The sequence below is a fragment of the Syzygium oleosum genome, unplaced genomic scaffold (assembly GCF_021117445.2).
Source record: "Syzygium oleosum isolate NSW1041296 unplaced genomic scaffold, Sole_v2.1 Sole_v2.03, whole genome shotgun sequence".
NCBI lineage: Eukaryota > Viridiplantae > Streptophyta > Magnoliopsida > Myrtales > Myrtaceae > Syzygium > Syzygium oleosum.
Genome location: NW_026607487.1, coordinates 11,029,766 through 11,043,831, shown reverse-complemented (window position 1 = coordinate 11,043,831; position 14,066 = coordinate 11,029,766). Strand labels below are relative to the sequence as shown.

The 14,066-nt window shown below is 44.3% G+C and overlaps 1 protein-coding gene across 1 annotated transcript; it reads right to left on the bottom strand.

Moving 5' to 3' along the window:
- Positions 1-3,148: 3,148 nt before the first annotated feature.
- Positions 3,149-3,924, bottom strand: LOC115670610 (protein S40-4-like). Its single transcript, XM_030591913.2, has one exon. It carries the CDS (start codon positions 3,857-3,859, stop codon positions 3,257-3,259), a length of 603 nt encoding a protein of 200 aa, XP_030447773.1. The 5' UTR covers positions 3,860-3,924; the 3' UTR covers positions 3,149-3,256.
- Between the last annotated feature and the right edge of the window lie 10,142 nt (positions 3,925-14,066).

Sequence of the window (14,066 nt, the reverse complement as noted above, 5' to 3'; positions counted from 1 at the left end):
CTAAACTAGAGACTATCTTTTGTGGTAATGCTAAAGTAGATCACTGAAGTGAATAGAAATTGCGGGAGCAAACCGAATAACCATCGTCGACAGTCGCGCATCAATCAGTTAATCAAACACTAAGATTGAAGAAGTTACCCAGATGTGGCTCTCCCCGGGTGAGTTCGAAGAGCCTTGGAGCACAAGACCGAAGGTCGGAGTTTGCGCAAGGCTGAGTTGAGCCCAAACGAGCCCGCATCATGTTGGGCTTCCTTCAGGGGCAAAGTATGTGTACACAGTACAGCAAATGCGGTTCATCTTTGGACGATAGAGTCGCGACAAACAACAGTACTCGTCCGTTATAGCTCGCTACTGTCCCCCATAAGTCTGTGACAAATATAGGCCCCGTTTGGTTCAGCATTCCCAATGCTCATTTGGCCTCTAAAGTCCCTTGGCCAAATGCAAATGGCGTTTGGCAATTTTTTTTACTCACTTTGGGGAAATGCAATTGCATTTGGAATGCTGGCCAAGGGACCTTTGGCCAATGCACCTCTGAAGGTGCTTTGGGAAGTTGCATTTTCGGAATGCAACTTGCACTATTCATCGACACTGTTCATTTTCCCCAAACCGACGTCCGGCAGCCGGCCGCCGCCGCCTGAGGGCTAGCCCGACTCCGGCGACCACCGCCCGGGGGTTGCGCGACCCCCAGAGCGGCGGTCGCAGAGGTCGCGCGACCCCCGAGGCGGTGGTCGCCCGAGGGTCGCGCGACCCGGCGACCGCCGCCTTTGGGGTTGCCGGGACCTCGGGCGTCGCCTGGGTCTCGCTACCCGGGCAACGCCGCTTTGGGTTGCGCGACCCGGGCGTCCGCCCGAGGTCCGGCGACCCCAGGCGACGGTCGCCGGGGTCGCGCGACCCCAGGCGGTGGTCGCCGGCGACCAGATTTGGCCGTCGGCGGTTGGCCGGCGACCAGATCTGGCCGGAGGCGGTGGCCGGCGATGTAGCTCCACTGGAGTTTTAAAAAAAAAAAAAAAATAGCCCAAAGGTCCTTTAGCCCAAGTTGATTTTATAAAACACTTACCAAACGCCACTTGCATTTCGAAAAACCCCTTTAGCCCAAAGGTATTTGCATTCCCCCAAAGCCGAACCAAACGGGCCCATAGTACTCCCTTCATCAGTGCTCGCTATTTGTCATTTCGGTTCTGTCTTTGTGTTATAATGTCCTACAACAGGTTATAATATAAGCGAAAGAGAAATTGCCCGAGCTATTTTGATGGACGCGAACCATTAAAACCTTCTAAAAGTAGCGAGCTAGATGCATCGTCCTCGAACCGTCTTTTCACCCCAGATAACTCTCGGCTACCCGCATTCCATTCGCCCGGAAGATCCGCTCAATCACTACGTCGTATGCTTCCCTGCACGTACCATAGACAAAACCCGGTAACACAATCAAAACCCAATACGATGTCCAATTGTTTTTTGCCTCACCCCACGGATCGCTCTTGTTATCCACGCAACGTCTCCTGCAATCAGGCCGAAGCAAAAGAAAGATGAATATATTCTCTCCGCCTTTATTATATATATATATTTCCGGTCACACGGAGCATCTGCAACAAGCGAATGCACTGGCATGGCAATGACCCCAATGATGGAACGTCGAAGGAACTGTGGCCCCGGACGAGACGAGCGTTGCCCCCCCTTTCGTGATTTCTTTCGTTGGTACGAAATCAGCCCCGCCCGTAAAAATTCGCGCGATTGTGTGCGCACTGCGTGCGACGATACCCGACCGACAAAAACAACTCTGTCAGACAAGTACGTATTTACTGCTGCGCGGCGCAATAAAAAACCTCCGAGCGCGACAAGAAAGCCGCAAAACGACACCCCCCACACCCCCTGCGCTCCGCAAAACGGCGAACCCCCCCACCAGGTCGCCGACCCAATAAAAAGGCGAGATCATAATGCGGTCAGCTAACCCGTACACGTCGCCGGCCCCACCCTCCGCCCCCGATCCGACGGTCCGCCTCTCTCCTCCGGTGTCGGCCGTCGCAGCTGTGCCTTCGGTGCTGCTTCGTAAATCGTATTCTTTCCCCCCGAGAGGTGGGTGGTGGTGGTACCTCCTTCTCCTCCGCCACCGTCTGGTCATTTTCCCCTAAAAGCGACGCCGATTAATGACCATGTTGCCCTCCCGTTCACGGCATAAGGTCGCGAACCCCCGAAAAAAAGTAAAACGAATCCCCTCGTCGGTCAATGATGAAGTTTCGCGCAGGAGAAATTAGCGTCGAGCGATTTCTTTTTCCCTAGTACGAATCGCGTCTGGACGAACCAAACCCTCAGCCGCGCGAACTACTACACCTTCGCGAATGCTGCAAGGCTGCAAGTAAAACAAGAACCCGATTTTGTCCGAACGGAGCTGATTAAACTAAGGATTTTTCGCAAGCTGTTGGGGAGGCATGGCGGGGATTGGGATAATGATTGAGATTTCATTTGCTCGATCCGAGGAAACATCATCAGCCCGTTTTCCAATGGATAAGGAAAACCCAAATAGAATCGATTTAGTTAATGGATAAAAGATTACGAGGGCTAACAAGGCCTGGCTTATCCACTAAACAAGCAAACGACGTTTCAGAAATCAAAATCTCCACGGTGCCCACAGGCATCGCATCTCGCGTCCTTCCTCGTCCCCGACGGCAGAGAGACGCGTGGTTGCTACGAAACCCCCCAAAGAACTTCGAGCTCGTCGAAAAGGGGCAAAAAGAAAAAGGGTTAAATTTAAAGGTCAAATCAGAGATGCCCACCGCGAGATCACACGGTACTTTAACACGCTAAAGCCATCGATTTTCAAAAGGGTCTCGATCAATCTCGGTCTCTCTCGCCTCTGTCGCGTTTCCACGTAGAAAGTTAAGAACCGAAAGGGTCGCGCAGGGAAAGAAGAAGCAAAATCGGCGAGTGGGGAGGGTGGATCGAGAGATAAAAATCAACATAGAAACTCCATTGCAGTACAAAAAAGAGAAAGCCACCTCAAGAGTCAAGACCGCAAAAAAAGGAAAGGAAGGAACCCAAAAAAGAAAAAGAGAAAACAAAATTTGGGGTTAAAAGAAGAGAACCCCCTCGAAGAAGTGATCAAGAAAGACAAAAACAAAACAAAAAAACAAAAATTTGTGGCGCCATCCGATGATTAGAACTTTTCATTTTTACCTAAAACGAATATTCTGTAATAAATTCCTCCGCAGTTGCTCAGAAAACAGCGAAAACTTGCAGCACCCACCCGCCCTCCGTGTCCTCAGTCCTCGAACCCCGTCTTCTCCCAGATGGCGTTCCGCACCCTGCTCAGATCCCTCCCCTTCAGGGTCCTCCCGATCCCCTCGTGCACCGACGACGCGATCCTCGTCCTCGCCATCTGCCGCGCCAGGAACTCGTGCGGCGGCACCCGGGCGGCGCCGTCCTCCCCAACGCCGCCCCCCCTGCCTCCCCCTCCCCAGCCCCCGCACGCCGCGTCCTCGTCGTCGTCGGAGTAGTAGCTGTCGCCGAGGCTGTCCCGCCGCCGGTTCTCCCGGTACTCCCCCCTCAGGATCTTCGACCAGTCCGGGATGTTGACCGGCAGCGACGACGACGGCGCCGAGCCCCGCCGGTCCCCGGGGTCGGAGCCCCTTTTGGAGGCGGCGGCGGACGACCTCTTGGAGGAGGAGGAGGAGGAGGAGGAGGAGTCCGAGGTCCGGACGGGCCTGCGCAGCTCCGGCGAGTGGGAGCCGTAGATGACGTCGGACTCGTCGAGCTCGAAGGCGGTGGAGGCGTGGGGGGCGGCGGCGGCGGCGGCGGCGGCGGGGTCGTTGGAGAAGAAGCGGTAGCTCGCCCGGTTGGCGAAGTAGCTCTTGCTCGTGGCCATCGAACAGTCGCAGATCTCTCTCTCTCCCTCCCTCCCTCTCTAAATCTTCTCACTCTTTCTCTGTGTTTTTCCGGGTATTGTTTTCGATATATGATTTGAAAGAGTGCGAGAGCGAGAGAGAAATGAAGGGTGTGCTGGTTTTGGGTTTGGAAAAGGGAAGGTTGGGGTGTGCTTTAATAAAGGGTTGGGTCTTGCGTGGGCTGTAGCGAGAGTGTGTGCGCGTGTGTGTGGATAAGGGAGGGTGGTTCCCCTCTCTCTCTCTCTCTCCCCCATCCTTCGGGTCGGGTACCGAATACGCCACGTCGGATCTCCGGAGACCCGCGATATCATTGGGCCGGGCCGGGCCGGGGCCCCATCCGAAACCCGGAAAAGCAAAAGAAAGAAAGAAAAAGGGGTGGGGGGTGACCCCCGCGGGGTGCGCTGGAGGAGGACCCATATTTTGTTCCGCTTGAATGTAATATATGTGTATGGTAGGAATGATTAAATATATGGAATGTTTAGGCAAGAAGCCCATTATAATACGTATGGGATCGAGGTTGGAAAGACCCGCCTAATTGATTGCTTTCGATCAATAATTGAATTGAATAAAATATAACCTTTGCTGCATAAAGCTCCGCAAGCTCGCACACAAATTATTTCCCCGGTCGTTTGATTTAAAGTAGCTATGCTGCTTCTGATGATTGACTAATGTGCAAATCAGTGGCGACAGACGCGACTTGGATTAGAAAAAAAAATCACCGCCGCGCGTGAAGTTCATCGCCGATGATGGTGAAATTTAGATCGATTCCCCTGGTTATTAGAAAGTCGTAGGGCACGACATCTCGTATTTGGAAGGAGAAATTACCAAAAAGGTCCCGAACCTATTGTATTTGTACCGATTCAATACTAAACCTTCCGATTTTGCTAATTTATTCATAAATATTTTTACATTTTGCCAATTGAATCCATTCGGTCAATTTTGATCGAAAATTGTTGACATAGAAGCCGGACGTAAACAATTTTTAGCAATATTTTAATAATTCTTCGAATTTTCTATTTTATGTATTTTTCCTTTTCCTTTGCTTTTCTTTTTAATATTTTTTTTATTTAGGTAAATATGGGTTCGGAGCAGTCCGAAAGATCATAATGAATGTACTGGTGAGAATAAGGAAACCACGTTGCGGTCCACGGTTTTCCTCAATCGTCACGAAATAAGACAAAGCCAAGCGGAATCCTCGTAACTGGACGGATGAGATGGCTAGCCAATAAGCTAAAAACCTTGCTAAAAAGAAAAAGGAAAATCAATGTTGCTTCCACCCGAAGCCAATGAATCGTCGTCGTTTCTTTACTTAATGAAAGAGGAGGGGAGGGATTAGGAACAAGATAATCGTCAATAATGGGACTCGTTATGATTAGATGTTATTTTAATCGTTTAAAACAGCGATTAAACAAATATCGTTTGAGAGGGGTGGTTCATCGGAACGAGGAAGTTTCGGTGGGGAGCTTGATTGGTGCACCGCGTTCATCTACCGGATCACCCGGCTCGAGCTAGATGCCCCTTTATGAAGCTTTTTCATCCCTTGAATGATGCCATCGCGAATCTATTTATATGGATTTTTTCTCTTGGGTAATTCTTAATTAGTTAACTAATTATGTTTGTAACTATGTGCAATCCGATCTTATTTCCTTTCTCTTCTTACCGAGAACAAAATAGACATTCCGAGGTAGACAAACACGGTTGGCAAAAGACAAAACGACTGGCATTATGAGATTAGCTTGGCAATTAAGAAGGCTTAACATCTTCTTCTAGTTTGATGTCACAAATGTCTTTTGATCGATGAGCTATCCATTGAGAATAGATAAACATCGAAGATTTCAACAAAATCAATCGAAAACTGAGAAATTCCTAATGTTCGACTTAATCGAATTTATCGGCGGTCAATATACAAACTCTTCTCTTAATCGGATTATGTAATCCAAACAGAAGAAAGAGATGTTCCTTTTTCAAATTCTTATGAAATGGTTCAACTTCTAAATTGGGCTTTACTCAAAAAACATATACAAAAATTTAATTAAATTCATTTAGGGTTGTCAAGCCTTTTTTTTTTTGTCTATCCTATTTTAACTCTTAACTCACTCTTGGACTTTTACCATACATCTTTGTAGAGTGTGGGAGTCGAAACCCATATTTGAAACTAAACGTCCCTATCCAGTTTTCTAGAAGATCATTTGACTTAAGATCAACTTCTTCCTCTTTCAATTCAACCTCTTCGAGGAGCTCGGTTCATCTCTATCCTAACATTCCTCCTGTAATCACCCTTCCTAACAGTAGTAGCTCCTCCAATCCAGAAACTACTTCCAATATTCAAACCACTTCAATTAACAACCCAGAAGTTGTTGCTAGTACTAGCGGCCTTTGCAACATATCTGGAATTTCTGGACCTGTTTATTAACCAGAACAAACCGATTAGAATCCAGAAACATTACATTCTTTGAATTATTCACCCATTTATTCATCCATGGTTGAAAATCAAAATACCAATCCCGAACTTCTTGTCCTAGAAAAATAGTTTGAACCAAACAGAACGCTCTTAAACCAAGAATTTAATTCAGAAGAAAATACAAAAAATAAAACAATAGTTACACACTTGATTTCAAGTAAGTATCAGAGTCAGAACACTTGAGTTTGATTATATACGGAACGGGTTTGAAAAATTGTTTCACCTACACGTATTGGGTTTGCATGTCTTAGACTTTCTTCATCACATCGACCTTTTGCGTGTGGCTGAGTGTTCATGTATCAATGCACTTGTCAAAGCAACCAAAACAAAATTGGTTTGTAACATTCATAGTAACAATAATGTTTCAGAGGTACAAAAGAATTCTATTAGACTGCACCACCATTCGAACAAAAAAAATTATGCTTGTAAGTGCCCCCGGTATATTTGTTAATATGACGACTTTCTTTGAAATATAATTAGTGACCTTTACAAGTAAACTGGGACTGGCAGCTCATGAGCTTTCCCAAACCACATAGATCTGGAGAACACTTTCGGACAAGCTCGAGCAAAGCAGCTTAATTATAAAAGTTGCTATGACAATCAGACCTGATTGGGCATGTGGCGACTTGCCTCGAGAATTTCGTACTTAACTTTTTTTGGATGGGCCTGAGCAACAGGTTTGGCTCGATCAAGCCGGGTCTGCATTGATAAGTAACTTGACATTTTACGTCTATAGATACACTTTGAAATGTGGATGTTGTTAAGTAGTGCTCGTTGGTAGTGGTGAAACTGGTGTGATTCCCAATTTCTTGAGCGGAACTGTATCGAATCGGACCGTCGGACCTGACCGCCTTAAAATAAAATTTAGGGCTCTAAGCGACTTCATCTCCCTCAGGGTGATGTTTAATGTTAGACTTTGTACAAAGTAGGAGATTATGAGGCCAAGAGTGCAGGTTTCAATTAGCTTGCAGTCCAGAAATTTCGAGCCTTGGAGACTAAGAGTGCTGATTTTATTTAACTTGCAACAAGTAATATGCTTGAAGGCAAGGCGAGTCGGATAATTTGATTATTAGGATTCCCCAACCATCTGTTTCACACGAATCCATGCATGTATTCGAGAAAACAAAATAAAAAATAAAAATGAAAACAGTCAGTCCTGATCTAATCTATTGGGTTCAATTTTCAAATTGAGGATAGGAATTGACCCACCCTGAAATCGATTATTCCTGATTGTTGTAGGGCATCGTTCATCATGCCCGATGAAAGGAAATTCGATTTTGAAGATTGACCGCACATGGCACGATGAACTGGAATAGTCGGTTTCTTAAAAGGGGTACCGGGCCCGTTTTTCACATGCTAGTACCAAAAGAAGACCAAAAAGAAAAAAAAAAGAAAAAAGAAAAATAAAGAGAAAGGGTATGCCCTACCCTTTACTCCAGCCTCTCTGTTTGCGCCACGTGTCGCGCTGTAGTCCAAAAGAGGCGACGAAGAAGGAGACGTTTGGGGAGGGACGACGTCCGGGCGCTCGGCGATCCCCGCGGTCAGACGTTCAGACGCTCGGCGATCGCGACACGTGCGGGGCCCCGGCGTAGGGACACCACCACGTGGCGTCCCCGCTACCTGGGCCGTGACGGGCACGTGAAGTGGGCCCCCCCCCCCGTTCCCATTCCATGCGCTCGCGTCCTCCGCCAGCTGGACCAAGCCCCGTCTGCCTCGTCATCGTGTCGACGACGCCGTTTTCCGCGATGGATTATTTTGGAAAACGTTATTGATAAAATTGTGCTGCGAGTGCGAATGCGTTTTCGCAATTTCGACGAGGTAAACTACACGCAACGGCACGAGAAAGTCAACGCCTTTGAAAATCCCGAACCGGCTGATTAACAAGTACCACGGGCTCTCTTCATCGAAAACATTTTTCTACGATGATATACGCAATAATGAATAATCGACGTAAAGATCTGATTATCATTGATTTTTAAGATCATGCAAATCTCGTGAATTAGTTAAATTTAAACCTTTGACCTACGAAGGTGGTTCTCGAGCGAAGCGATCTGAACTCAGCTGGCGAAATTTCAACAAGCGACTGTTAGTTCTCGAGAAGGCAAATCTTTGTGACGTCTTAACCCATAATAACTCAAATTTATTCTTTTAATGTGTCAAGGGAGTAGAAGAGACCAATGTAGCTACACTTCTAGGCACCGATAAGGATGTTACACCCGCAATGAAATACTTCGATCGAGTCGTAGCTGCTCGGCTCATCTACTTATCGGAGGTTCGACGCTGACGGGCTCGTCACTGCAATTCCGCCAGCTCTCCAGAAGTCGCATCGTCTCTCCACACGACACGGGAAAATATACGAGATGCAGGGTGGCCGGAGGCGCGCGCACGACGCCGGCACAACTGACATAGACTAAAACGCCGCTCGGCGACTACTCGACGGTCAAAGCGGCGCGTACTCATTCCTAAATTTCTTGGAAAAAGTAAAACGTAAAATCCCCAGAATAAGAGATGCGTGATGAATAATATAATCGGGGATAATGTACCAAATTCGGGAATACGTGAAAGTTTCGGGTGCATCACGCAAAGTCTCGGATTCATCCGGGGTGGGTCGTTGCACGTGGAAACGGAGGCGGGGGAATACGATACATGGCTTCACGCTTTCCACGTGAAAACTGAAAGCGATACATACATATTCTCTTTAATCGCGTTTTCCTTTTGGTCCGGCCACCCCTTATTGTGTACTTTTCGAGAAAAAGCGGGTCTAATCAATTTGTCAAAAGAAAATTTAAGGGGCAAAATTGGAAAAAAAAAAAAGCAGCCCGATTGAGATTCCAAGATAATAATGCCCACGTAAATGGACTAAAAATGGTTCATTCCTCGCAATAATGTCGACATTTCCAGCTACTTATAGCTCTCCCTTTTTCCCCTTTCATAACACACCATATTATTGTCATGTTATTCGATTGGTTCCCTAAAGTAATTCGAAATCCATCTTTTTTTTTTCTCCGACATTTGCCAATTCCTTTTCTTTTTTCTTTTTCTTTTTCAATTTTCTTAGAAATACATGAAATGGTTCACGCACGCTTCACATCCCTAATTTCTTCTCTATCTTTGTCTTTCTCGAAAATAGGGAATACTCTCTTGTTGCTTTACATCTCGGAGACCCGTGGAGTCTTTTAAGGACTCGTGTGGCGACGTTTACCAATTCCTTTTCTTTTCTCTTTTATCTTTTCAATTTTGCACAGAAATACATGCCCTTTTGCTGGAAATTCATAAAATAGTTTTGGTTGGACATTTTCTTTAACGCAATCCATGATGCACAGCTCCATCGAGATCGTCAATGTCTCGAACTCTAAACCCAAAAAGGGGCCACTCCACGATTACCTCATCGTTGCACAAGTCCCTTTGGATCTCTACACATACACGCTAATTAACATTATCACCTCCTTAATGATGCTCGCGAGATATATTTGGTTTTAAACAACAAAATCGGGACTAGATACGGCGAAGAATACTTTATCCTAAGGATATTACCGACGGGTGCTCTCGGAGCATAAATTCACCGATTGAATAAAATAAAAAAAGGACCCGGTTCGTAATCGCCGTTTTGCTCATTAGTTAAGTGTGTTCATGACTCGAAAGCGCTTGTTAATAAATTATTCTCTCGACTATTAAACGAGTTAATCTCTTCCCATCGAGGCAGAGCACTTGGTTTCTGAATAAGCAAAAAGGCAAAGAGGATGAGGATGGAGATCTATCGAGCAATAGCTAATCAAACGAAGGAGCATCCGATGCGACTTGGAGAGATGGCTTTACGCTGCAAAGGAGAAGGCGCCAACTTGCATAGAAAACTCTCTCTCCGTTCGAATGGTCACTGCGTTCGTGTTTCGTTTTAAGACTACAAAGAGACAGGAACCGACTTCGATGTGGAAATCGAGGCCAAGGTTTAAGCTTTGTTTATCGTTCAATACGATGGTTAAGATCAAAAGGAGAATATGATAAAGTCGCTCGTGACAAAAGCTAGGTGTATTGATTGCACAAAATAATTAATCTCCTCTTGAGTCACTTGAGATTCCCACCAACTTTGGCTCGTTGAAAACATGGTGTGGCTTGTTTCTTTTTCATCCGCCACTTGGCTCCAAGTCCTCGCCTAAGAGCACACACATCGAGGTTAGATAAAAAAAAAAATTTAGTGCACCGAAAGTTTCAGAACTCGTCGTCTAAGTGCGATTGAGTTCTAAAACTTTCGAAAAATACAATCAAATTCTAAAGTTTGTCAAATTGCTGTAATGACTAAATCCTTCCGTTAATTACGTGCCGACATGAATTTTCTTTTTTTATTATTGTTGTCTCTCTCTTACGTGGCATTAAGGTTAGCTAAAACATTACAACAAAGTCGTTTTGATAAAAAATCTCAATTTATTAACATAGGTTTTAGTTAATTAGATTAAAAAAATTAAAGAGCCAAAAGTCTATAAAAAGAGAAAAAAAATGTTGGCGAGAGGCTCATCGGGACCTCAGGGAGGACCGGCGACCCTTGCTAGATTCGAGAGATCTACTTGAGGGCCGCGGCTGTCCCCCAGGCCCTCGTCTAGATCTAGGGGAGGGTCGCAGCCCTCTCCCAGATTTGGCAAGGGTCAACGCCCTCGCCAAGGCCTTAGCAAGCCTTGTTAGCCATTGCTGACGCCCCACCAGCAATGGGGTGACGGCCACAGGTGGAGAGCTTGCCCTCCTTCCACCATGTTTATTTTTAACTTTTAGCCTACTTATTTAGTTGTTTTTTATTTTTTTGAAAAAACTTTTGGACTTTTTTTTAATGCAATTTAATTGATATTTTGTATAAAAATTAGGATGTGGACCAGAGTTAACCTTAACGCCGCGTAGGAGTGTGAAAATAATAAAAAAATAACGTTAGTATTTTCGTTAGCTAAATTAGGTGGAGTTAACCAAAGAAGTTGATTGTACCAATTTGACAAATTTTAAGACTTGATTGCACTTTTTAAAAGTTTTAAGATTTAATTGCACTTTCGCAACAAGTTTTAGAACTTATGCCGCACTTATCCCCAAAAAAAAAGAAACTCGAAAATGGGAATAGAAAGTGAGAGTAGGTGAAAGTAAGAGTACCATTGGAAGCTAATCGCCATATACGTAGTTAACCGATTGTAAACCTACCCATCTTAACGTATGGAGAGCTATCGCTTCATGCAGCGTGTATAGCACACTAAACACAGGCGAGTGCTTTTTCGTAGGTTTCCCTTCATGAAAGTTTTCTCCTTTTCATACGGACGACGTGTGACGATCGGCACAATTTCCAAAAGGAGTTAAGCGACGCACAGAGAACAATATAAAAAAAAGGCGAAAGATATCAGTCGAATTTTAGGGACTCTCAAATCCAGAATACCAATCCCATCAGCGCAAAGAATCCACGGTTTGAATTACTCGCGCCCCGCTAAGCATCTTTGAACGCGATCGAATGTGAACCGTAGAAAATGCGGGAGACAGAACAGCTTCTCCTGCGTCTCTTCTCGCTCTCAATTCTGGTGCGAGAGAATGGACGGTGCCTTCCCAGAGGAATCGTGGCCATTTGCGCAAGGGAGGGAAAGGACCGTTGGAGTGGGGGAGGCGAAAGCGACGCGCATTATGCCACAATTGTTCGGCCGATGCGACATAGACAATGACCATAAAAGGGTGGATTGGATTGGATTGGATTGGACTGGACCCGATGGGCTGGAAAAAAAGGAGGGAAGGTGGTTGTAACTTGCAAACTTGAGGCTCTCCTTTTATTAGAGAAGAAGAGCATTATTGTTGCGTCGCGTCGTGCGTGACCCTAAAAGTGAAACTGCTGGGGGGCTTCTGATTTCGACCCCCGAATGCTTGTTTGCCACTATGTTTCTCGCACTTTGCTTTCGACCCTTTTGCGATCTTAGGTCGATGAGTCCCGGTGACATCGCGAATAGGTCGTAAAACGCGATCCACATTCGCTCTATGAGCAGTCCCTTTTCTTTTTATGGCAATTTAGACTTTAGAATGGTGCTGGTCGGGAAAGAAAAAAAAAGGATGCGTGGGAAAGAAAGGAGGAAAAGTACCAAAAAAGTTCTAAATATATTGTATTGGTATCAATTCCGTCATAAATCTTTCAATTTGACCAATTTAGTTCTAAACTTTTTCACATCGGTACTAATTCAGTCTATTTGGCCAATTTAGGCCGGAAATCGCTGATGTGGATGCCGGCTGTCCTACTTGGCATGGCCAACACTGACATTGACAATTTTTAATATTTTTTTCTTTTTTCCCTTTTTTTTTCCTACCTTCTCCTTCCTTGGGCTTGTGGCCGGTGGCCATGGCTGGCCACTGGCCAAAGGCGAGAGCCAGCGAGGGCATCGCGGCCCTCATCGGTCATCCTCGCCGGATTTGGCGGGGGCAACCCTTGCCCAGTCCGCGAGGGTTGATAACTCTATAAAATTAGAGTTATTTTATCTACTTTAGACAATAAATAATGCAATATTTGTTAGAATATATTTGGATTTCATTTTATTTACTTAATTTTTCCTTTTTTATTCAAAATATTGAGATATGAAGAAAATAAGGAAAATATGGCAAAAAGAATGAAAGGAATATGCTACTTAGAGAAGAGTTAGAAAGTGAATATCACATTGGGAATTCTGCGATTTATTCCCTCATTTTATGCGAAAAAGAAGCAATTGCCTTGTGAGAGAAGTCTTGGATATTATCATATATGTAGGATAACTTGGGGAACAACTAATTTTCTTTTAGATCGTTTTTGTTTTTAGTGTTTTAGAAGTTTTTCAAGTATTTTGAAGAGAAGGCAAACGTAGTGACAAAATTCTTGTTCTTTGATTCAAGATGTTTGGTTTAATTTATATTTTCGTTTCTTCTTCTATTATGTTCTAATTTTCTTTGTTAGAGTTATGATATAGCTTAACTATGATGATATGAATTTCATGCTTTTTATGCTTTGCAAGTGATTTCATTCATGTGAGTTATATATTATTGTGCTTAATACCTTTAAGTGACTGGCCACCGCTTGAATGATTTGATGTGCATGTTTAAGATTGAGAAGTGATAATATGTAATTGCTTCTTATAACATATAACCATGAATTAAATGTTGATAGAAATATACCATGTTATTTGTGTAGCTTTCGGTGATAAGACGGTCCAAAAGATTCATTGTAAACTGGGAATATTCACAAATTTTAATGCACTTATGTTTATTTAAATTCACATAGAGATATAATGGATTGATAAACTGAGTAGGTTTGCTATACTTAGAGATAGGGTAGTAAATAGACTAGGAAATTCCGCTATCAAATATTTGATATTGTTCTTGTATGCATAATGATTCGAAATTCATATCTAGTGGTTATGGTAAAATCGGATGCTCTAACATATTTTATCTTATTGATTATTTGCCTTTAGTTTCTAAAATTTCATTTTTAAAAATTGTCAATTTTTATTGATTCTCAATTTTATTTTGATATGTTAGATAAATTTTAGAATTAGTCTATTTTTAATATCTAATTGGTTTATTATCATAAATTTTTGTGGGACGATACTCTTCTCATCATTGTATTACTTGTTCAACACGTTCGTTGATATGTGCAGAATTTTACAAATAAGGGTCCAGCCCTGGCCAGATCCGGCGAGGGCTTCTCATCATTGTATTACTTGTTCAACAAGTTCGTTGATACGTGCAGAATTTTACGA